The sequence below is a fragment of the Spermophilus citellus genome (genome assembly GCF_964194105.1).
Source record: "Spermophilus citellus genome assembly, chromosome: 6".
Taxonomy (NCBI): Eukaryota; Metazoa; Chordata; class Mammalia; order Rodentia; family Sciuridae; genus Spermophilus; species Spermophilus citellus.
In genome coordinates, this window is record NC_138187.1 from 162,208,337 (window position 1) to 162,233,760 (window position 25,424).

At 37.7% G+C, this 25,424-nt stretch overlaps 2 protein-coding genes across 9 annotated transcripts in view; one reads left to right on the forward strand and one right to left on the reverse strand.

Annotated features, from left to right (window-relative positions):
* Positions 1-25,424, forward strand: part of NME7 (NME/NM23 family member 7) — a 169,463-nt gene that overhangs the window by 116,028 nt on the left and 28,011 nt on the right. For 2 of the 8 annotated variants that reach the window (XR_014022830.1, XM_081300559.1), the window contains exons 11-12: positions 9,133-9,246; positions 13,823-13,921. The exons of 4 other annotated variants lie outside the window; for them this stretch is intronic. Coding sequence is in view for 3 of the 4 variants with exons in the window: in XM_081300559.1 (XP_081156685.1) it covers positions 9,133-9,235 (103 nt within the window). In the remaining variant the exon portion in view is untranslated. Of the gene's footprint in view, positions 1-9,132; positions 9,247-13,822; positions 13,931-25,424 lie in introns of those variants that run through there. 2 more of the 8 variants (XM_081300558.1, XM_081300557.1) reach the window with 1 other exon arrangement.
* ATP1B1 (ATPase Na+/K+ transporting subunit beta 1) overlaps positions 7,568-25,424 on the reverse strand; it is a 66,859-nt gene continuing 49,002 nt past the window's right edge. The window contains exon 6 of the mRNA XM_081300564.1: positions 7,568-7,708. Within this exon, the coding sequence (XP_081156690.1) occupies positions 7,583-7,708 (126 nt within the window). The 3' untranslated portion in view covers positions 7,568-7,582. The remainder of the gene's footprint in view (positions 7,709-25,424) is intronic.

Sequence of the window (25,424 nt, forward strand, 5' to 3'; positions counted from 1 at the left end):
CACAACATCTTTGTTTGTATGTGGTGCTGAGGATCGAACCCAGGCCGCACGCATGCCAGGCGAGCCGCTACTGCTTGAGCCACATCCCCAGCCCCAATGCGTGATTTTTTAACGGTTTTATTGAGATATAGTTCACATGCTAGTACAATTCAACCATTTATTAAAAACATATCCACTCATTATTATATAGTAATCACAGACAATTTTAGAGTATTGTCATCACCTCAAACCCTATACCTTTAGTTATCATCTTCTTAATGCCACCCTATCTTCAGCCCTTGGCAACCACTAATTTACTTTCTTTCTCTGTAGATTCCACTCTTTTGGAAATTTCATATAAATGGAATCAGAATAGGTGATATTTTGTAACTGATTTCTTTCATACAGCATAATATTTCAAGGTTTATCCACATTTTAGCATATATATGGTATTAAATTTCTTTAATGGCTGAATAATATTCCATTTTATAGATATTCCACATTTTGTTTTCTCAAATGATGGACATTAGAATTGTTTTTGCCTTTTTTTATTACCATGAATGATGCTCCTGTGAATATTATGTACAAGTTTTTGTGGAACAAGTATTTTCAGTTCTCTTGGGTGAATTCTTAGAAGTGATATTCCTGGGTCATATGGTAACTCTGTGTAGCTGTTTGAAGAGATGCCACACTGTTGTTTTCCAAACTGGTGATACCATTTTGCCATTAGCAGTGTTTGAGGATCCTAGTTTCTCTGTAGCCTTTTAAGTATTTGTCATTATCTGTCTTTTTGCTTTTAGCCATCCCAAATAGATCTGAAGAGATACTGTGGTTTTGATTTGCATTTCCTTGTTGAGTGATGATGTCAGACATCTTGTGCTTACTGTCCATTTGTATGCATTTGTGTATCTTCCTTTGAAAAGTATCTATTCAATTCCTTTGCCCAGCGGTCATTTGTCTTTTTTACTGCTGATTTATAAGAGCTCTTTAAATATTCCAAGTACAAGTCCCTTATCAGTTATATAATTTTCAAATACTTTTCCCATTCTGAGAATTGTCTTTTCACTTTCTTGTTGGTGTCCTTTGAAGTGCACACATTTTCAGTGTTGAAGAAGTCTGATTTATCTATTTGTTGTTGCTGTTTGTGTTTTAATGTTATATTCTATAGAAATGTCACATCCATAGGAATCCTTTGCCAAATCTAAGTTCATGAACATTTTACTGATATGTTGTTTGCTAAGAGTTTTGTTGTTTTTGTTTTTACTTTTAGGTCTTTGATGCATTTGAATTAATTGTTGTATATGGCGTGAGGGAAGGACTAAAATTTTTCTTAAGTATATGGCTCTCCATATGCTAAACAATGTCCTAACATCATTTGTTGAAAATTTTTTTCTCTTCCCCATTGAATTGGCTTGGTAACATTGTGGAAAATTATTTGAAGCAGATATATAGGTGGTTATTGGACTGTCGATTCTATTCCATTGATCTCTATGTCTGTCCTTGTGCCAGATATTCATTCGACTTTAGGCATTTTATCACTTTTATCTTTCTTTTAAAAAATGTTAACATTCAAGGAGATAATTTTTTTTTCATTTTTAAGTAATATATAATTTTTTAGTTATGGTGAATCTAATTAGATCTCAGAAAATTGAGTCATCTAGAATTATTATATACTTAAATATGAGTATGAATTCTAGCTATTACATAAACCTGAACATTTTCTAAATATTAATAGTTTTATTTTGATAAATAATATATTTTTCCAAAGTTCTTTTTTGATTCATAAAACAATTAAATGTACAGCACTTCATTTGGCCCTATTAATAGTTTGAAGAGCTATAGGTACTTTTATCTACTGATCTCACTGTTACTCCGAGTTACCTGGGAGGAAGCTGAAGCGTGAAAGCATGCAGGGACCTGTTCGGATCACTCGCTCAGCTTGCAGCAAGTCTGCACACGCTTCCTAACAAATAAGTCAGGTAGCTCTGTGGAGAGTAAGGAGGCAAATGGGAGCCAGGCATAAGGAAGCTGGCTGCAGGCTGGCAGTGAGTGCTCTACGGCCCACGGCCAGAAGCTGGAGCTGTGCTAGGAATGAACACTCTTCTCTGACAGCAAGAGAGGTTAAGTGTCACAGGAAGGCTGCAACAGCAGCCTAGCATGTCAGAGGCTCTAGGCTCAGTCTCCCCACCCTGATGGCAAAAATCATGGAGATGGCCTATAGTAGTATAGAGATGGAAGGAAGATATTTTTAAAACTTCTTGAGACCTTTGGAAATTACCACTTGTGAACAAGAAGGTGCCTGGGACTTTCTAAGCCTATCTGGACACCAGTGCCAGGCTTGAGTCAGGATCAGTTGCTGTTGGCATGACCAGGATGGAGCCAGGCTGTTCCCAGAATATTGCTCGGAAGACATCTTGTTTACATTTCTGTGGGTCACTCCTGCCACTTGCCAGGCGAGGGGGAGGGACTTTGGGCCCTTAAATGTGACCATGCAGACCTGTGCCACCTTTTCACCTTATGTGTTATTTTTTGTTTAGTGACAAAACAACCATTACTTCAAATATAATGAAAACTTCAACTTACAGTACATACAATTTAGGAATTGACTATTGATATTATGAAGGAAGTCTGTAGTTTCCAAAACAAATTCCTTTCAAAAGTACTTTAAAAAGAAGTTTTCCCACAACTAAAATAAAACCTAACTTTAACACATTTAATGTAAGAAGTGAAATATATGTTGGGGAAAAGCTTGCCCTGGTTGGCAGAAGGTTACACCTTTCAGAATAAACCAGTGTGGTCTCTTGAGGTTCCTCACTCCATGGTCTTTGGAAACTTCGGTACCTGATCATCATTGCTGTTTTTAAGTAACCATAACTAAGTTGTTCATAAATAGTTTCTCTCAGCCCTGAGACCCCACCCAGAGCTCTAGGTATATAAAATTTATAAAACTGTGGAGTATAAACTTATGCAGGAGAGGGTTGAGTATATTGTAATCCCCTTTTTATTATTTTCCATGTGCTGTCTTTCCTTTAAGAGTCCACCAGCTGCCCCAAACTTGTGTCAGCCTTTGGCTTCCTTCAAATTCCTGTGCCCTTAATTATCTCTGCCTTTCATCTGGAAGTTGGCATATGCTCCTTCTATAGTTATCTTTTATGTGTGTTCCACACTTTCTGGTCAAGAAACTATACCTGAGTTCTAGCTTTTTTTGTTTCTCCAATATCAGAAAAATGTTCAGACACAGTGTTTCTCAAACTTTACATGCATCAGAAACACCTTGGGATCTTGTTGAACTGGAGGTTGTGATTCCCTTGGACTAATGGGCCCTGAAACTCTGCATTCATGACAAACTCCCAGGTGACGTTAGGAAGTTGGTCCATAGGCCACCTTTTGAGTGACAAGTCTCTGGTAGCCTTTTAGCAAATTTCTGATAGTGATACTATTTGTTGAAAAACTGATAAAAGATTTAAATTTTGTTAAATGCTTCATTTTTCTGTAATATGCAAACAGCACTAAAAAGTGAAGTTTAATTCAGTCTGTATGAATTATTGAAGGTTTTGGATATCCTTTTTTTCTTGATACTTTTCATCTAATCAGTAGGAATGGATTTCATCTTATCCTTTTAATAGATGCCAGGCTGGATGAAATTATGTTTTAATAACTTCTATTTCTGACTTCATTAGATTCAGACTTAAAAGCAAACACCTTCAGAAGACATTTCCAGCATCCTGAGTTCTCCAGTCTTCTTTTAACTTTGGCTTTTGTTCAGGACATCTAGCTCTGAGGAGCAGCAGCTTTCCCACTAAATCCCCGTGTCCACGAGGGTCACATTGCAGAGTCAAGACTTAGGCATAAGTAGTTCTTCCTCCATCACTGCGGTTTCACTTTGAATAGTTTCATTACTCATGGTCAGCAGTGGTCCAAAAACATCAAATGAAAAATTCCATAAATAAGTAATATGCTTTAGGTAAATTTTATTGTAGTGGACTGTTATAATCATTCCTTTTTATTGTTACCAATCTCTTACTGTGCCATAGGTTGCTATGTAAAAATGTAGTCTACATAGGGCTTGGTACTATCCATCGTTTCAGGCATCCACTCGGGTCTTGGAACCTATTTCTTACAGATAAGGGGAAACTGTGAGACTATGATATACCTTATATATACCGATATACCTTATAAAAATCTTCGACTTAAATTATTTCATGGCCTCTTTGGAGTTTTCTCTGGGTAGCAAGGCTTGTGCTGGTTCCTAAGTGCATTAACATCTGAACGTGCTGCTTCCTGTGCAGAGAGCGCTGGAGAGCAGCAGCAGCTTGGTGTGCCGTGGAGTGCGCTGCATTGTCTTTGTGTCTTGTCACATGTGAGACTTTGGGTTGTACAGGCAGTACATAAAGAGCTCACACATGAATTTATTTGAGAATGAATGGCTGTTAGCCAAAACAAGAATTTATCTTTCAAATTTTTTGCTCTCATGCGAAAAATCTCATTTGGTAAACATACTACACTCTTGAGGCAAGCCAACCAAAAAGAATACAGGAAAAGGAAACTGGTTAACTTTCTCTGTTAGTCTCAGAAGTACTTGGGCTAATAAATTTTGATAGTCTTGGGCTGAGGTTGTGGCTCAATGGTAGCACGCTTGCCTAGCATGCATGACGCACTAGGTTTGATTCTCAGCACCACATATAAATAAAATCAACAACTAAAAAATACATATATATGTATGTATGTATTATATAATATATATAAATAAAAATTTGATAATCTATTTATTTGTTGTATTCAAATCTCTTTATTGTGTTCTAAAAGTAGAATCCAGTATACAGATGATTATGTTTTAATAGCTAAATTACGTAAGCCCATGTTCCACTGAGCCTGTGTACCACTGAGCCCATGTACCACACACTGACTTTAAAATAGGACTCGCTGTGACATAGCTTATTAAATACATAGTGAAAGTGGTCTTACAGTGGTTTAGTTAGCTTTATAAAAGTAACTATTTCAAAAACTGAAATACTGAATACATAAAATGGAAGTTTCATGATTTTTAAACATTCACTGTGTGTACCTGCAACAGAAGTATTGGTAGTTACCTATTACTCCAATCGTTAAATAACTGTTAACATGAATGATTGTATCATGAGTCCACTCCATACAAGAGGATACATAAATTAAAATGAATGTGGAAATCGGGACAAAGAGTAAATGAGAATCCAAATTATAAAATGCACGCCACATTATAGTGGGGGAAGAGAGCATAACATGATTCAGTTTTTAGACTTCCATGCAGTCAGATGATAAGACTGATGGTGTCCACGAGGTAAACAAATGAGTAGCTTACAAAAAGCCCCATTTTTCCTTATACCTGAGAGAAAATTCCTTCATGGATCTCTTAAGAACACACTAAAGTGATTCAGCATGTACTGTCCTGCATAATGACTAGTTTCTTAGACTGCTCCTTATAAGAAGCCAATGGTGTCACTCCAGTGTGTTGGCAATTGTAGAAAAAGTCAAAATGATCCGACCCCATGGTTTTTGCAGTATAGGAGTAGAATTCTAAAAGAAGTGATGTGTTTGTTTTATTTCCTTTAAGAAATCTTCTATACATAATTTTTCTCTGAATCAAGGTTTTGATTAGTGTTAAATGACAGTCAGTTCAGTTAAATGCCCTGGAAAGTAGCTGCAGTGTGGTTATTGTGTGTCTCCATACAAGCACAGAGAGGCACCTGCTAGCCAAGCCACATGTGCTTCTTTCTCTCTCTTATTTTGGTATTAAGGATTGAACTCAGGGTGCTTAATCATTGAACCATATCCCTAGCCCTTTTAATTTTTTCTTTTGAGACAGTATCTGGCAAAGTTGCTTAGGGCTTCACTAAGTTGCTGAGGCTGGCTTTGAACTTGGAATCCTCCTACCTCAGCCTCCCAAGTTGCTGGATTACAGGCATTCAACACTCTGCCCGGCTCCAGGTGTGCTTCTTGTGGAGACCGAGTATAGTATGAACATTCAGTTGAAAGGACAGACCTCTCACTGAAGTGAAATGTGCCCAGGCAAGACCTGGATGGTTTCTGGGAACTTGCATACAAGTGACTGAACAATCAAATTCTAAAGCTTTATAACTTAGGTCATGACTATCTGGTTTTGGCCTTAAATTTAAAAAGAAACAGGTATGATCAGATGTTTATTTCTGCCATAAGATAAAATACACACATTCAAACAAAGCAAAACAAAAATAGTAAAATACTTATAGAACTCGTGTCCTATAGGTTATTTTCTTATGTATTTTCCAACATGTACTTGTTACAAAATGTACCTTTGGGCATTAAAAATGAATTAATTTATTATATAGGATATAGCATCAAAATTTTTTAAATAAGTAAAAAATAATGTAGGTTACTAGGAAGCCTGTGCCCAGACAGAACTGCAACATGGTGTCTAGAGCCTGTGGCACTGTTTTGTTATTTGCATGAGTCTCAGGTTTCCACCCTACCGGGTGAAGTACCATCTAAAAGCAACAGTTAGAGAAGTGGTCACAGTTCTTTCCTCATGCAGGAGAAATCTTCTGATTTTATTGAGAGTCCCCCATGTAAATTCTGGTCATGGTCCTGTGCTGCCTAGAGTTCATCTTTACCCTTCTTGCAATTCAGTTTGTCAGTGTATTTGGTACATTTTAACCTTTTGTATAGTTTAGAAATATGTATATTTCATAAATCATGATGCATAGTTTCTGATTTCTTTAGAAAATGGAATGCCTAGAGAAGATTTAGTCCAATGCAGGCATCTTATATTAAAAACCTTCTTGTGTGAGATGCCCTGATGCTGTAAGAGATGCTAAGATAAATACAGCACATCCCTGTTTCCAGTGGATTGATCAGCTCTTGGAAGAGATTCCCAGGTTTTTACATGCTTATCCAATGTTAATTGAGCACCTGTCACATACTGGACCATGTTCTCAGTATTCCAGATACAGCAGAGAATAAGACAGATATTATCCGTGCTCTCACACAAACCGACAACACAGTTGCAGTTACCACAAAAGCCACAATACTTGAAAGGCCCATTGTAGCACAGAGCTGTTAACTGCAGCTGGGGCTGGAGACGTGCTTCATGGAGGTCATTTCTGAGTGCTTGGAGTTTTACTGACCAGAGAAGAGGAGGAAACATGCAGGAAGGAATCACATGAACACAGTATGGTGAAATGTATCACTAAGCCTCTCCACCTCCTAGAGTTTGACAAAGATTTCAGGTGTCAAAAGAATTTAAAGGTCTCAGTGCAAGTCATTTTTCTTTTATGTTCATAGGCTTTTTTTCACTTCTAATTTTAAAGCATAAATCGCACAGAAATGCCTGAGGAAATACAAGTAAAAGGCAGGATTGAGAAGTTCCTTATTTATCATGCTTTGCCTGTTTAGATGTTGGAAAGGGGAGCCATCAGCAGTGTTTGAGTCAGGGAGAAGCTGTATCAGTCTGACTCCCCTCTCATCTTGTTGAACTGAAGCAGTAGCTGGGAAGAGGGGAGAGATGTTGGCAGACCAAGAGGACCCTGTGAAACCCGGGGTGGGTACCTGGAGGTGCTGCCTGCTGCTCCTGTACACTTGGCATCTATCTCTAGGACAGCTCTGGTTGCACTGCAAGGGCTTTGGGGGAGTGTGTTGCGGCCTGTGGCACCAGCTTGCAAGGCGCAGTGGTTAGTATTGCGTCCCTCCATGTTCTGCCGTGGTGGGAGTAATTGTCCTGGGAAAACGGGAAAACAATACAAATCCAGTCCTTACTGTTGTATTTTTACAGTTTGTTGTTAAACAATCATCATACACACTGGCTATTTGTTTACCTGACTTCTTGTAAGAGTGTGATCTCTTTGAATAAAATCACCATCTTATTAGTTTTCATTTCCTTATCTCTAGGACCAGTATCTCATATATTTAAGTATCAATAAATAACTAGTGAATACATGGAGGGACAGATTAACAAATGAGCTAAATTAGGTGATGACCCAGTACTCCCAATTAGGTGTAGGTGTTGAATGAAGCCATTGGCAATAGTCCTGTGTTATCTAGCCTTAACATTTGAATGATAGTCACGCCATTAGGAATCGAAGAAAGAAATGGAACTGGTGGGTAATTGGGAGGGAGGAATGGTAGGGAAGGTAATTGGTTTGATGTAGGACATGTTGTGCTTGAGGTGCTAACAGAAGAACAAAACTGTGGTTTGCCAGATTTGTTCCAATTATTATCAAGTGACAGTTTTGAAATTACTTTTCCTGTGGTTTTCCAGAATACTCACCTATAGAGACTAGTTGGAGTTCAAACTTATCATTTATTTTTTAAAAGATTGTTTCATTCCAGTAGTATAACGAAAGTAGAATTTTTATAATGCATTCTGAACACTGCTTTGTCAGGGAGAAGCAAAGATCAGATAATCTAGAAGACAATGAGGAAATGGAATGTTTTTTTAACAGTGTGAATTTGATATTTCAAGATCATACTCACAGTTTACAATTCTGTCTGTTAGGAAGAGAGAATGAATGTGGGAGGAGCATAAATTTACCTTTAGAATGTAATGCCTGAAAATTTTTTTTTTCTTTTTAAAATAGCTATTACAGGGGCCGGGATTGTGGCTCAATGGTAGAGCACTCGCCTAGCATGTGCAAGGCCCTGGGTTCAATCCTCAGGACCACATAAAAATAAATAAATAAGATAAAGGTATTGTATTCATCTACAACTAAAAAATAAATATCAAAAAATAGTTATTATAATTAATGACCAGAAGAAAAATGTCTTTCTGCATTAAAGATTTAGGCAAGAAAAACAACTACTTACTTCCTGAAGGCAACAACTTTAATCTAAATTATCCAAGTAATGTGATACTCTGATGTATTTAATACTCTCATTAAAAGAATAATTCAGTGTATTCTGTATACAAATAAATGAGGTGGATAGATAGATAGGATGCCAAGGAAATATGCTTGATATTGCAACTATCATGAATAGACTTTATTCTTTCCTTTATAAATGAGGATCTTGTCTCAATAGCATACATAAGAATGTGAGTTAATACATTATAGAGGGGTATATATTTTAGGACTAGGCTATAGTAATAGGAAAATCCAACAAATAAGATGAAAGATCACCTACTATAATGTGATCTCTTGTGTTCAGAGTGAATTGGTCCTTTCTGCACTATGAATATTCACCAGAAGATTCAGTGGTTCTTCAGGCAATTCAGATGTGTCTTAATATCCCAACTGGAAAAATAATTTAGAACATGTACTGGTAAGTCCAGTGCTACTCTGATGGATTGCTCTCATCTCACATGTTTGCCACATGGCATTTTATATCTATGATATAAGCAGTAATATTATCCTCAATCAAGGTCGCAAAGCAAGTCACTTTCAGAGCTATGGGATTAGTGCTCAGAGTTCTTGATTTCATTCTCAAACAGGTGTGCCCTAGTTTGAGAAAATCTGTTATACAAACTACCAACTCACAAAATAGATGAAGTAATTGGTGATTACTTACATTTCAAAAGACTTCTTTTTAGAACTGCTTAAAACAGACATTTTTGAAGAGTATAATGTAGCCAAAGGAGCTTAGACTATTTCTAACCAAACCAAGAAGCCTAGTTTCTCTGCTATATCATTAATACAGTAATGCAGTACATAAATTTCATTCATTGTTTTATTCATTCATTCACTCATCTACTAAATCATTCATATTGTTATTCAGTGACTCTTTCATGAGTATGTTGGATATACAAAGACTAAGACTTGTATATATGGCTGTCCTTGAGGCATTTAAAAGAGAGAGACAGATGTGTAAGCAAACAAAGGAAATAAATATTTAATGATACAGACAAGGAATTAGTCTAAGCAAGATGGAAGAGTGAACTGTAGCAGTAGGGGTAGGCTTGGAAAATGAGGAAAGAATGCTGTGCTAAAGGAATAGAATTCACATGACATAGGCTGGGGTTGGCTTAGAGGTAGAGCACTTGTCTAGCATGTGTGAGGCACTGGGTTCGATTCTCAGCACCACTTATAAATAAATAAAATAAGGTCCATCAACATCTAAAACAAACAAAAGAATCCACATGACATGATAACAGATTGGATGCAGGGCCCCAGGAGAGAGAGAGTCTTGGGATGATTTTTGGCCTAGGTTACTTGGTTCAGCAGTGGTTTCATTCATGAAGAGAGGGAGTTTAAGAGGAGGAGGTATTGAAGGTGGATGGGGTAGAATTAGATTGATTTTGGATGAGTTGAGTAGAAGAATCTAATGGGATGTCCAGGTGAAGTTAAGCAATCACATATTCCAGGCTGGGATTCAGGAAAGAGGACTGAGATTAAAGAATCATCTGAAGGGACTGGGGTTGTGGCTCAGTGGTAGAGCACTTCCTGGCATGTGTAAGGCACTGGGTTTGATTGTCAGCACCTCATATAAATAAACAAATAAAACAAAGGTCCATCAACATCTAAAAAAATATTCACAAAAAAAGAATCATCTGAAGAAGCATGAATAGAAAAGAATGCAGTCATCCATGGAGAGCCAGTAGATATGAAGAGAACAAGGAGTGAACCCTGGGCAGCAAGAAGGTAGGAGCTAAGGAGCTAAGGAGGAATTGTGGAAGGAGACTGGATTATGTGTCAGGTGGGCTGAGTAAAGACAGCATTTCAGGAATAAATGTTCATAATGTTAAGTATTGAGTAGAATCACAAATGGAGAGAATATGTGGACTTTTAGGTTGTCAGTGTCATTTGCCAAAGCAATTTAGGTGTGCTATGGGGCAAAACGTTTAAGAGTAAATGGAAGTAGATTTTATTAAGACTTCCAGAAACAGAGGAAAATAGATGGGATAGTAAAGTTGTTTTATTTTAATAACAATAAACACATCTTCACTTATATAGGATGCAAGGAAGAAGCTGTTGGGAAGAAGTTGAAAATATAGGAGAAAGGAAATTACAGTAGAAGTTTCCTGATTTAGAGTGGCAAAGAAATGGGAGGGTTATATAGTAAAAGGAAAGGAAGTGGCAAAGAAATGGGAGGGTTATATAGTAAAAGAAAAGGTATATATAGTAAAAAGTACCCTTTCCTTTGGCACTGAAGGGAGTGAGGAGGGTTGTTTCATTCATGTATACATGAATTAGGTGTAGGAATTTCCCCTATACCAAGTAGTCCTCTAGCCAAAAACTCTTACCTAGCAGGAGTATGATAGAAGTACCATCAGAAATAGGAATAGGCTATTAAACTGATGTTAATATGGGTTAACCCAATTTATATAACAGAACACATATCATAAAATTTAAGTATATTTGTCCTATAATGGAAACATAAATCTCAGCAGTTAGTGGAACGATCTTGTTATCTTAAAGGCCTTAGTTCAGTGTGCAAGACTGAATTGAATGAGGTAATGCCCTAACGTGTCTTAACAATGTCTGGCCACACTGAACAGTGTACACTCGACGGGAGAAACAACTGCTGTCTTACACAAGGCACTTACATTGTACTTGCATTTTTTAAAGGATCTATCGTTTCATACAAATCTCACAAATCCCCATATGCTGACAAAGCTGACAATGTTCGTCTTTTACAGATGGTTAACCTGGTTATACTAACAATATATCCAGTACTAATGGAAGAGAATATCCAAAGATCCAACCAAACACCAATATCACTTCAAAAGATTAACTTCCTAAACTGTCCCAGGTTCTCTCTGATTCCCTATAAAATTGCAGTGAGCAGTCAAGATTCTAGACTAAGATTAACGTTTCTAAAACCGTCTAATCTTCCACATTACTGGTGACAATGCTGTTCAATACAAATAAAATGTGAGCCATTTGAGATTTTAAATTGTGTAATAACATGATTTACATTACAGCTAATTTCTTTTTCATTATTATTATTATTGGTTGTTCAAAACATTACAAAGCTCTTGACATATCATATTTCATACATTTGATTCAAGTGGGTTATGAACTCCCATTTTTACCCCGTATACAGATTGCAGTTACACATCCAAGTTTTTACATATTGCCATACTAGTGACTGTTAGCTAATTTCTACTTAACAGAAAGTTACATGTGAAGCCTGAGAGTTCATAAACCAGATGTTTTAATTATTCCTCAAATACAGTCAATTCATGCAGTATCTAATGCAAATATATTTAGACTGGGTATGGGAGCACACGCCTCATTCCAGCATCTCGGGAGTCTAAGGCAGGAGGATCACAAGTTCAAAACCAGCCTCAGCTAAAGTGAGGCACTAAGCAACTCAGTGAGACCCTGCCTCTAAATAAAATACAAAATAGGGCTGGGGATATGGGGATGTAGCTCAGTGGTGGAGTGCCCCTGAGTTCAATCCTCAGTACCCAAAACTCCCCCCAAAAGGAAGTTTACTGTGAACTCTCAGATGGTTCATTCTTGAAACTAGTAAATAAATAATTGAGTTGAATTTTGCAGTTACTCTTTCTAAATCCGAGGCATAGGTCCCTCAGACTTACCAGAAACTAACCGTTGGATATCTTCCCTCATTTTCTTTCCTTCTCTGATTCCTTCCCTGTGTTTCATTATCATTTTTAGTTGTTACTTAGTCTGCTATTGCTTTTCTCCCAGGAATACAGAACTATAGCTGCATGAGTAAGTATGGGGTTGCACATTTGTGTCATCGGAGAGTCCCAGTAATGGCTGGAAACACATACACTTGCTGTTTTAATTGTGGCGACTGCACGTTGGCCTTTGATATTGTTTTATTACCCTGTTGTCTGTGAAATGAAGGCTTGATTAAAACAGGCTTTAGAGTCTTGTCTCAGCTATTTTAATGTGGCCAGGACTGAAGCTGTGATTGCCCTTCTTCATATTTATATACTTATTTCTATCACTACTACTGTGATTGTCCTGCAGTGTATATTTTTCCCTTGTACTTAAAGCTCCCTGGAATTAGTCTAGTGATGTACTGATGTACACACCATGTACCAATCGTTACGTGAAGGTACTCTACACTTGATCACAGAAGTCTCTTTCTTCATAGTTCTAGTATTAGTCAGTTTCACAGAGCTCTTTTTAATTTAATTTGCTTCTTAAATAAAAGGTCATTTTCATTCTTGCATCTCTTTCCTATATTGTGAAGAACTGAAACAGAATAGCTTATTATGGAAGCGATTTATCAGTCAGATAAACCTATTATTCAATAAACACTGACATGCAAATACACACAGCTGTAGATAATTAAACCTTCTCTTGGTTTTCTATTTTGCTAATCACCATTCTATTTGGTGCTTTTGATTTCAGTTAATTAATTAGTTAGTTATTAATTTGATCTTAGAGGTCATTCTTGAAGCCAGAATTATTCTTCCCACTGCAGGAATACCTGAGATGTCTTTCTAGTCCTTATGTGCGTTAAAAGAACCAAGCACTTGGTGGAGCTGAGCAGGCAAGGTTGTAGAGGGGATGAATATGGCAGAAATTTTGTGGAGTTTGAAAGGCTCTTGCATTAAGCTTATCCATATTTTTAGGATCTTTATAAAATACAAATCTTTAAAAATACAATTCTTGTAGTAAAGAACTGGATTTGTATTTTGTGTGATTCCAATAGTCTGTTGATAAAAAGAAATATAATTATTGTTTGTCCTCTGACATAAGTTATAGTGGACTCTACCCTGAGCCACAGAATTAGCCTTATAAGTAAACTGAAAAGTTTCATTGCCTAAAATTTTCATATATCCTTGTGGTTTCCAGGAAAAATCAGCATCTTCAATGTATAACATGTATTTAATAAATAAAGTAATTCACGTGTTTTGTATAACTTAGTGTTTTTCTTGTTAACACTATACTAACTTTAATCTGTATGTATTTACTAGGAAATTGCCCGGCATTTACGCCCTGGAACCCTTAGAGCAATTTTCGGTAAGACTAAGATCCAAAATGCTGTTCACTGTACTGACCTGCCAGAGGATGGCCTGTTAGAGGTAAGGGAAAGAAAGGTAGACCTTATGTTTATATCACACACTCAGAAATACTCTCAGCAGTTGGCATGTAAGAAACCATTTCATATTCTTCCACTGCACTGTTACTTGGACATCTGATAACTTCAGACTATAGAAGACAAAACCATAGCTGGGCACAGTGGTGTGCCCCTGAGGCGAGAGGATTGCTTGAGCACAGGAGCTCCAGCTCCAGTCCAGTCTGGGCAACATAATGAGACTTCATCTCCTTACAAAAGAAGTCCAAACTAGTGTGGTGTAGATAACTGGGCCAGCTTCAAAGAATTAAGTGGTTTTTTTTCCTGATTGCCATATATTATAGTTTAAAATAATAAGAAACTATAACATAACTGAATCTTATAAAATATAATTTTAAAGCAGGCAATGGTATCTTTATTCTAAGCCGTGAAAATATTCCAATGGAATTAAGAACTGCGGTATACAATGTGATAGCATTAAAAGTAATAGCTGCCACTTAGTAACTTTCTATGTGCCAGGCCCTACCATGATAAGTGCTTTTTATGAGTTATTGCTCCTAATTGTCATGGCAACTCTAATAGACTGGTAAAGTTAGATCTAGTTTTTCAGGAACATGCAAGTTAAGACTCACAAAGATTAAGAAACAGACCCAAATGAAACAGTTAATAAGCAACAGACCCATATTTTGGCTTTTCATCTAGTGGAATAAATTAAGAAATGGTGATAAAAATTCTAAAAAAAAGAAATGATCTGATTTGGGGTTAAGAAAGTTGTTTCTAGACCAAAACAAAGAAATTTAAAAAAAAAAAGTTTAAAAAGTTAATTTTTAATTTATTAGTTGAAAAAAAATTTAAGTATCAAAAGAAACTAAATGAAATTAAAAGACATATCTCCATGAATCTGTCCACCTCCATGCATGTGTGTCTCTTTTTATGCAAAACGTACTTTTTTCATGCAAGACACAGGCTTATTCTATTAAATTTATTCCCACCAGTTTTGTTTCTGTTGTATTAGCTTCATCAAGATATTCTGCTATAATCCAAGATGTCATCTACTGAAGTCTTATCTAAACTGTGAACCTCAATATGAAATTTTGACACACTTGTGAAATAGAAAAAATGTAACAAGTTTTGTTTTTAATTACTGAAAGGATTACGTGTTTATTTTAAATTCACCTGTTTTATAAATATTCTCTTTTCCTTTTGTTAGTTTAGGGCCTATACATTAGGTTGGAATAGAGACTATTACTCAGTGAAACCAAATATTATTAACCATGAAATTTATACGCCTTGCAAATGTTATCCCAAGTGTGCCTGTGGTTTTGTTCATACAATTTAAAATAGATTATTGCTGCCTTCAGTTTATAAAGACATTTACTAAATGACTAATATCTAATATCGCTGCATTGAAGATTTCACTGCAAATTATCAACTGTGCAGTCTGAAGAATTAATCAAAAACTGGAAGTTGGTGCTCTAGCAGCCTACTTGCGTATTTTTCTAAAAATTTGTTCTTTTTAGATATACATGACAGTAGACTGTATTTTGACATATTAATACATCCATGGAGTATAACTTATTCTAATTAGGATCCCATTTTAGTGGTTTTGCATGATGTGGAGTTTCATTGATCATGTATTCATATATGAGCATAGGAAAGTTATGTCCAGTTCATTCTATTGTTTTTCCTATTCCCATACCCCTTCCCTTTCCTTCATTCCCCTTTGTTTAATCAGATGAACTTCTTCTGCCCCCACCCAATTGTGTGTTAGCATCAATATGTCAGAGAGAGCATTCATTCTTTGGTTTGGGAGGACTGGCTTATTTCACTTAGTATGACAGACTCCATCTAGTTCCATCTATATACTGGCAAATGCCTTAATTTCTTTCTTCTTTATGACTTGGTAATACTCCTTTGTGTATATGTACACCACATTTTCTTTTTCAATTCATCTATTTGAAGGATACCTAGGTTAGTTTCATAGCTTTGCTATTGTGAATTGAAGTACTATAAACATTGACATGGCTGTGTCACTGTAGTATGCCGATTTTTAAGTCCTTTGGGGGTAAACCTAGGAGTGGGAAAACTGGGTCAAATGGTGGTTCCATTCCAGGTTTTCTGAGGAATCTTCTTACTGCTTTCCAGAGTGGTTGGTGCATACTTGATGCAACTTGGATGACTCATCCTGTTATCGATAAAATGGAGTAGAGAATGCTGACAGGGCCAGGGATGTGCTATTAGTTAGGAAATAATGATTTGCTGGCTTTATTTGTCTTTAAATAATAATTAATATGAAAGCACTTAAAGGCCAAAAGTCCAAGAGTTATCTGCCCATAGGGCTCCAAAGAGTGGTTCAGGGTGACGCTAAGACCAGCTCCCTTTTCCAGGAAGCACTTGGTTCTCTAGAACTGCTGGTCGTTAAAGGAGCATCGTTTTGGGGTAGAGTGACCTTAACATTTATCACCCAACCCAAGATCCTTTTGAAAGGCAGCTCCTGTGGGACAGGAGGCATAAAGCTGAATGTCACAGGCAGAGTGAATTGCCATCCTGTTCGAACAGCAAGAAGAGACAAAGGAGTCTGACTTCATCTTGCCCTAATGTGATGTTTACTGAGCTGTGTTTGTGTCACATGTATAGAGCTGAAAGTGTGATTTCGGTTTATATTTTTCCATCATCCGTTATTTCCCATATGTATTTGTACAGTAGACAGTTTTAGCACTTGTTTCACTTGCCGGCATTGTGACAGCATTTTAAAATCAAATGGGACAATTTCTCTGTTCTCATAGAGTTCACAGTAAGTTGGAAGGTCAAAGGTCTTAGCACGAATATAGAAATCTGATTTCTTTTGATGGCTGCTGGTGGTGACAAAAGTCATTTTTGTAATTATAGGGCAGCACCATGTTTATAACATGAGACATCCTGGAATGTTCTCTCACTGGCTATGTGCTCTGGCACTCTGTGGCAGTAATGCCAAAGCTCTTAAATTTAGGTGTGAAAGCATCAATGGAGAAAATGTCCACCTAACTAGTAATGGAGAAATCATGATTCATAGTAAAGAATTTTTAAAGTAATACTGCCCACTGCTTGAAAGGCTGCAGTAAAATAGATCTACTCATATTACTGGGACAGCTTAGGGGCAACAGGTATTAAAATCTTGGGGGTATTTCCCACAATTCTACTTTTTACAATCTAACCAAAGGAAGATTATGGCATCCTGACTTCAATATGGAAAGTTAATTACTACAAATACTCATCTGCCGCAGTCATCCATGAACATCTGTACAGGTAAAGTTGGAAAGAATATACATGTGTGAACACCAATAAAGCTTCCTCTATTGGATAAGAACGTACAATTTTTGGAAAAATAAGTGATGTTAATGATGCAAATTGTACAATTTTATCACGAGGATAATGGCTATCTATCTGTCCAGGAAAATCTGCAAAAGCTATCTGCCATGAGCTAGAAGTTTGAAAAAGCCAATTAGTCTGTTGAACAGAAAATGGAATAATTATGATATCAGGCTCAGATCCAATTAATTGTAAAATCCTAGTTCTACCTTTAATTACTAATTGAGCTATAGAATCATGAAAAGGAATTAATGTTTTTTGAGGGGAGTGGGATAAATAAATCCACTTAATAACTCCTAATCTTTGCCATATGGCTCCTGTTGGGGTATGCTCAGTTGGAAATATTAATAAATACATTATTTCTTTAGGATCTATTCTAGTAAGCTGTGCATTTTTAATTGCAATTTCTACTTTCCTTAGAATTGTTTTGGCCTCCAGGGTTAGCTGACGTGGAGAGGTTGGAGAAGGATTTCCTTGTAATATCTGAAATAAAGGACTTAACTCAGAAGTAGTTAGTTATAAGGATGGTCTTAGCCAGTTAATCTCTCTTAAAAGCCTTGAAAATCATTAGGGGTTTGTACAGAAACTGTTGTTCCGCTCCGGTAAAATTAAAGATGGCGGCCCCCATGGTCGGCGCGATGACGTCACATTGCGCGACCACCTACTTCCTCATTTTCGTCCCGGGGGCGGGCCGGCCGGAATTTTGTGTTCCGGCTAGGCGGAAATGCCGGCAGCGAAAAGGCGGGCTCATCCGCGCCATCTGAATCCACCGCGTGGCGCTGAGTCCTGCAATATCTATTATCGCCAGTAGATGGAGCCCCAAACCTAAAATTGTGCATGCGACACTCGCGGGCAAAATGATTGTTTTTTCCACAAACGTAACATCTACCATGGGACTTTTGACCTAATTTTTGCGGCCCCAAAGTTTCTTTTAATGCTGTCGCTAAGGCCACCGTTTGCAACTGAGTGGAATCTAAGTCAGAACACAGGCGTATATACTCAGAAATTGTTCCTTTTTTACGATGCGGTCGGAGAACATCCTGACAAATTTTATTTGCGTTCTCAAAAGCCAATTGCCTAACGATAAATTCGCTAGCTCCTGGGTCCCCGATGGACCTGTTCGCAGCCTGATACAGTCGGGCTACGAAATCTGAATAAGTCTCACTGGCACCTTGTCTGATTTTGGTAAGAACTAAATTGGACTGGTCCTTGGGGACGATTTGTCTCCAGGCGCATTTTGCACAATCAGTTATTTGATTGTATACTACAAAATCATAATTTAACTGTCTTTCTAAATCAGCGAAATCTTCAGTCCCTAAAAACATCGTTACTGGCGTTTCTATGCCCTGTCTTCTGTTTCTTTCTGCCTGTTCATTACAAAAATCAGTCCAATAAGTCTTCCAAAGCAAATAATCTCCCCCGCTCAGACAAGATCTGGCTAAAAAAATCCAATCACTAGGAGGAAGGGGTTGTGAGCAAATATTTTCTATCAGACTCTGTACAAAAGGCAAATTTGGACCATACGTCTCACATGCACTTTTTAATTCTTTAATAGTTTTAAATGGGGTTACAGCATGAACTCTAACTCTCTGATCTTGTTCATTAGTTTGCTCAAAAACTGGAAAGAGGTGAAAACCAGTAGTATCCTCTCCTATTTCTTGAGCCTTCTTAATACCTTGCTGGACTGGGGTAAGAAAAGTCATCTTTAATTCAGCATACCTGTTAATTTTGGTCCTTCTAACAGGTATCGGCCGAATTCAAATAGCTTGGGCAGGCGGTGTTAAACGCAGCCTATTAAAATTTCTCTCTAAGTCCTGCATTTCAACGTCTGATTCTTCTTCCTCAGACTGTGAGCCGCGGTCAGACTCTGCACTATCGCCATTTCGAATTTGGGTTTCTAAACCACGTGGTTGAGAAGAACCCTGAGCCCCTCTAGGAGTCTCTTCCGTATTTTCCTCTCTAGGAAGATCGTTTACCTCTTCCGGAGGGCTCTCTAAGATTAGGGATGTTTCTCCTGTATTATGCTGTTCTGTACAATCTGCCTGCGGGCTAGCATTTTTAACCTTTGACTTGGCCCCTAGTGCCTTTGTTTTTAAATGGCTCAAGGGAAAGGGAATTAACTTAGCCTCAGGCTGATTTTCCATTTGAATAGACTTAACAGCTCTTTGAATGCCCTTTAAAAGGTCTTCAGGGGGCCACGAACTTTGGCCCATATATTCAAAAAGACAAACTTCTAGGGCCATCCAAGTTTTCTGTATATTTTCTATGCCTCCAGGTAGTTCATTAGAAAGACAGACTCTCTGTAACTTCCTTCCTAATTTCTCCCAAGTAAGTAAATTTGGAGACTCTTGGTCACAAAACCAAGGACAATATTCACCTACAATCTTTAAGAATTGTAATAACTGAGTTTTCTTTATCTGTTTTCCTTTCTGATTAATTATACTGTCTAAAATAGTCAGATACATTTCCTTATCCGTAGAAGTAGAATTTCCCATTTTAAGTAATTTAACGTCTCTTTCCTTCAATATCTCCAGGTACTTTTGTGACCCAATTATCACCTCTTCCTTTATCTTTATTTTTATTCCTTATCTTCCTTTATCTTTATTTTTTTCCTTATCTTTTTAGCGCGCGCTCCCACTCAATCTAACTAATCTAGAATGCCCCCCTCGTGGGCGCCAATTCTTCCACGCGGCCTGCGCAGTGGTTTCATTAATGAGGTTCTAGGCATAAAGTTAGTTAGAAGAGATCGAAATAAAACACACAAACCAGTTACCTTATTTATATTGCTAGGTCCGAGACGGCTCACCTCTCTAGTTCCCACCTCTAGCCGCCCAGCAGGGCAGCGAGGATTTCTCAGGGCTAGCAGGAGAGAGAGAGAGTGAGCACGCCGGGGAGTAGCCTTTTATTTGGGGAACAAGAGATTCAGGAGAGAATTCCATCCAATGAAGGTTGAGGGGGGACTGCACTCCAAGGTCAGGGTCAGTGATTGGGTCCCCGAGGTCAGTGGTCAGGCACACCCCCACACGGATGGGCTCTCTCATCAGGAAAGGGTCGGGAAAGCTTCGACAGAGCCAAAGCGCCTCAGGCCCTTAATGGGAGTCACCCAATCACGTGTCAGAATGGCTCCCCACATACATGTCTAAAGATAGCTCCTGTATCCTCTCCTCTGAGAAACCTTCCATGATGCTTGGAAGGCCCGCTTGTGTGTTTTCAAATCACTTTGCTTCTCTCTACAGTAATAGTATTGCCAGGAGTCAAAACAGCTCTGTCCTCTTGGGCAAGTAGCTTATCTTGCTGTGCCTATGAAGGTAAATAAGGACAGTGCCTGCCTTATCAGATAGCATAGTACCTAACAAATAATAACTGCCCAACAAATGATCGTAATTAAGTTATTACTGTGCAGTGTCTCTTTGTTCATGTATTTCCACAAGGGACTAAGTACTCATAGGGGAGAGATTCTTTCTTTCCTGGCATGTAAGGAGATTCTTTCTTGCTTTTCAAAAAGTGATTTTGGGAGGAAAAGAGGAAAGAGTTTGATTAAATAAATTATGGTTCCTGCACTCAGTGAAAAATATGTAACATTTTCTAATGATGAAAATATAGACTCTCTACCAGTGGTACCTAACCTTGGTTGCACATTAGAATCACTCAGGCAGTTTTTCAAATACTGATGCTCAGACCCACCCCTCAAAGACTCAATTTTTTTTTAAAAAAAAGTTTTCAAACTTCTAGAAAAGTTGCAATTACAATACAAAAAAATAAATGTTTTAAAATGAACATTTGAGAGTCAGTTGTCAACCTAATGTCCTATACTTCTGAATACTTTAGGGTATATTTTTTTAACATAAAAAAAAGACCTTTTCAGTCATCTTATAAGTATCTGATTTAGGAGGTCAACATGGGTAGGTACATCACTATCCTAATTCTCAAGAGTCCATCCCAGCTTCACCAGTTGTCTTAATCAGGTGCCTCAGTAGCCGGAGCCAGCTCAGCATCATACACTGCAGTTACTTTTTCTTTCATCTCTTTCAGTCTAGAGCAATTTCTCAGTTTTTTCTTGACTTCCATGACCTTGACACCACTGAAAATAACAAGCAGGGTTCAAAGTGAATGTGTTCAGTTATGCCTTTGCTTGCCAGTCGTTGCTGTTGGCACAGCATAACACTCTGAAGCCACTCCCTCAGCCAAAAGATGCAGCTCACTTTCACACTATGAAAAGTTGTCAGTTTGGTCAATGGCGCTCAGATTTGGAATTTCTGGACCTGGAACATTTCCCAAAACAAACCAAGCAATAAATAACAGTAACAAAGCCACACTGGAGATAGACATAGTGACCAACTCTTAAATTTTGCCAAATGAGGACATTAGAAAAAAATCATCTCCCATCATTATTTTGTTTTAAAAGGACATTATCACCAATATCATTCACTTGTAGAATAAGGGCTGTCTCTTCAACTGGACTAATTCAGCTTTCCCCAACAGCTGACTTTATGCTGGGTACGCCCAGGCACAAGGGCTGAAGTGGCCTGCTGCAGGTTCAGCAGAACAGAGTTATGTTTTCTAAAGAGAATTTGAAACAGTAATAGAATCCATCAGAAGTTTTTCTGCTTTTCATTATCACCATGAACAGGCTGTCAGAGAGAAAATCCTGTCACCTCCCCAGGCGGAGAGCTCCTGCCATCTCCAGGCTCACCTCTTGCTTTAGATGCCCTGATTTTTCCCAGTTTGCCAGAAGTGGTGAAATGTCATCCTAGCTAGCACCATCCACGGAGTGTTGATCTTGGTTTTATTCAAATCTGACATAGCATGTATATGTCATGTTTCATAGGTCAAAGGGAAATGCAAACTATTTAAAGAAAAGTGTACAAATGTAAGTGCACATACATAAAACGTAAGGAACAAAAGCCCTTTCTAGTCATTTAGAGAGGTAGAATCTTCTTGAACTTTTATACCACCCAGGCTCAAATATCAATATTTAAAATGTTTTGACTATGACCAATTGATAAAGGGAGAATATTCTAATTTTCTACCTCAAAGGAAAAAGCCAAATATTTTCCTTCATAATATTAAGCCCTCCAACATAATATTGACTTAAAACTTAATTTTATCTTCTTCAATGATTAAGTTCTAAATTAATTGAAATTTTTGTGTTTTATTTAAATTTTACTCATTCATTGATAGGAACGTGTAGCCAAGTATTATGGAGTCCTGTCCTCTATAAAGAATGGAGAATTTGGATGGGAAAATAAGACAAAATGCACATGCAAACTTAAATTGTATTGTCCAGCATGTGGAAGTGTCACCATGCAGTGAGTGTATGGTGACGTGTCAGAAATAGATATTCAGCATAAGAGGCGATGGAGAGCCATGTGTCTGTGGTCAAAGGGACCAGGAAATGTTCATTAATGAAATGGCACTTGGAAGCAGCCTGGAGGAATAAGGCGATTTTCATACACAGAGAAGAAGAAAACCTGGCAGCTAATGTTGAAGGTTTCTTTCTGATGATAATAATGAACATTAGGATAATAGTGATGATAATAACAGCTTCAGATTCCTCAGTGTTACATACCAGGCACTGTGCTACTGTGCTCAAAATCCCTACTGGGTAGCTCCTGTTATTCCTTTTTTATACATAATGTGATTGAAGCTCTCATGACCAGGATCACACTGCAAGTAATGATGAATTTCAAACCCACATCTGCTAAGTCCAAAAAATGCTTTTTTTCTAGAAAATTAGGACCAATAGGACAAAATGGTTTCCATTTGAATGCCAATTCTTAATTTATTCATAAGCTGCTAAAACCACAACTAAACAATTTTTCCATGATGGTTTATAGGAGGTCTGCCATATTAAGGGACATGAGTTTATGGGTATGTACAACACACAGTGGCTGCTATGACTCTAGAAAACAGGAAGCCATCAAAGATACTTGACAGAGCAATGGCCTGATTGCAAACAGAGTTCCCAAAACTTTGCCCATGCATCAGAGTTTAAGGTGAACAGGTAATCGTAGTGATGGGAGCAGATGCTGCAGTCCTTCAGTAAGAAGTCTTGAGGACCATTTAAAAAATACCGCTTCAAGGTATCCATTTCTACTATAAATATAATTCTTGAATAATGCTCATCTCCTCCACTAATTTCTGTGCCCTATGAGAAAAGTGACCTTGAATCTTTTGCTTATTGCTCACCACCCCTTTAGTCCAGAACTATTCAAAGAAATGATAATGATAATAATTATAAGTGCTCACTTTATGCCAGGCACTGGGCTAAGTACTTTCGGAATAGCCAGTGCATTCAAAACTAGATTGTCTGGCTTGAAGTCTGCCACTTCCTAGGTGTTCGAGTAAGTTGATTCAACTCTTGTGCCTTGATTCTCTCATCTTTAAGGTAAGGATAATAATAGTACTTATCTCAAGTGATTGTGGTATGATATAAGTTAGTTGATAATAGGTGAATCAATAAGAACAGGAAGTGTTCAATTAAATTTTGATTAATGATAATTACTATCATAATAATTAACAATTCTTGGTCTTTTCATTGAAAAATAAACATATTAGGGTCAAAGGAAACACTTTAACTTTTATGGCATGCTTGTCACATGTCAGGCCTGCCAGGTTCTTCCACAAATGTCATCCCAGCTCAGGTTAAACTCTAAGTATAATTACACTGTCAGATTCAGCCTCATACAAAGTACACACAGATCTGGTTTCAAATAATATGTTTTTAGAAGTAATATGTTTTTAGTGTAGCCTTCAATGATGGAAACACAAGCCACATTCCCTTGCCAACAACCCAGGTGCCAGCCTCCTTGCCACAGTTGGCTGAACTTGCTCCACTTGTATGTTGTTTTCTTCTTTCCAAGCTCTCTTTTTTTGGTAAAACTCTATTTCCTATCACCTGGCAGCAAATTGAATTCATGGATGATTTCCTTAGGTAGCCGAGGTTTGAGAGTAAAACCCAGCCGAGCTGTCAGGGAGGGAGTGGGAATACATGCTGTGTCTGGAGAAGCAAAACTTCCCATCGCTTGTTAAACACCACAGTCAAAATGTCATTCTGTCCCTACCACGGAATGCTTATCTCAAGTCTTTCTTGTTTTTGTTTTTTGCTATACTGATAATTAGTCTCTGGAACACTCTACCACTGAGCCATACATCCCTAGCCCTTTGTATTTTTCTTATTTTGAGACAGGGTCTCACTGAGTTGTCCAGGTTGGTCTCAAATTTATGGTCCTCCTGCCTCAGACTTCTAAATCACTGGGATTACAGGCATGTGCCACCATGATCAATTCTACATAATTTTCCACAACAGAGAAATTAAAAGGTTAGCAAGAGCACTTGAAATCCAGAGCAGTACCAGCAGTCGTTTATCTGTTAGTTGCAAACTACTCACCAGAATACATCTTTTTGATAAGGATCCAAACTGATTAGTTACTCCTTAGATTCTTGAATTTGAAAATATTTGCAACAAGATTAAGACAAGTATTTTGTAATTGAATGAAGGTGACTAAGAATCATGAAGGGACTCAAAGTCATAAACTAGAAAGAAGTTTAAGGACTGTCGTGCCAGATCTATGTAGTCTAAATTTGAGAAGATTATTTCATCCACATATAATCCTCTGCCAGTAGATAGAAATGCATAACCCAAATATTAACCTGAGTTAAATATATTTTACAACTAATAAGTAAATATGCTCCCTAGTGATTTTAGCTGACAGTTCTGAGGTTGAAAGAACTTCCACACAGCTCTGGTAGAGCCTGTGGTGAGTATGGCACCTTGTAGAAAGGAATAATTAAGAAGAGGTGCCAGTGTGGTGCATGGATAGTGTGTGGCACTGATCATATCTTAGGGAGGGTGGCACAGTGCCCTAACTCAAGATCTGGTCTCCTCGCCCAACCACCCTGATACACATTAACACTGGGAACCACGGAGGTGCCCTGGGGCTTCCCTCCCTGGCTCTGAAGAAGTGCCCAGGAAGGTGAAAGAACATTCACTGTCCTTGGCTCTTGTCACGTGGCCCTGAATTCTTGCCATGGGTCTTCACACTGCTTCATTTTTTAACCAGTGACTAAGCATTTTCTGAGGTAATAAATAACTCTCGGGTGACTGATTAAATCATTAGAGAAGACATAGAATGGAGAATAAAACATTGACC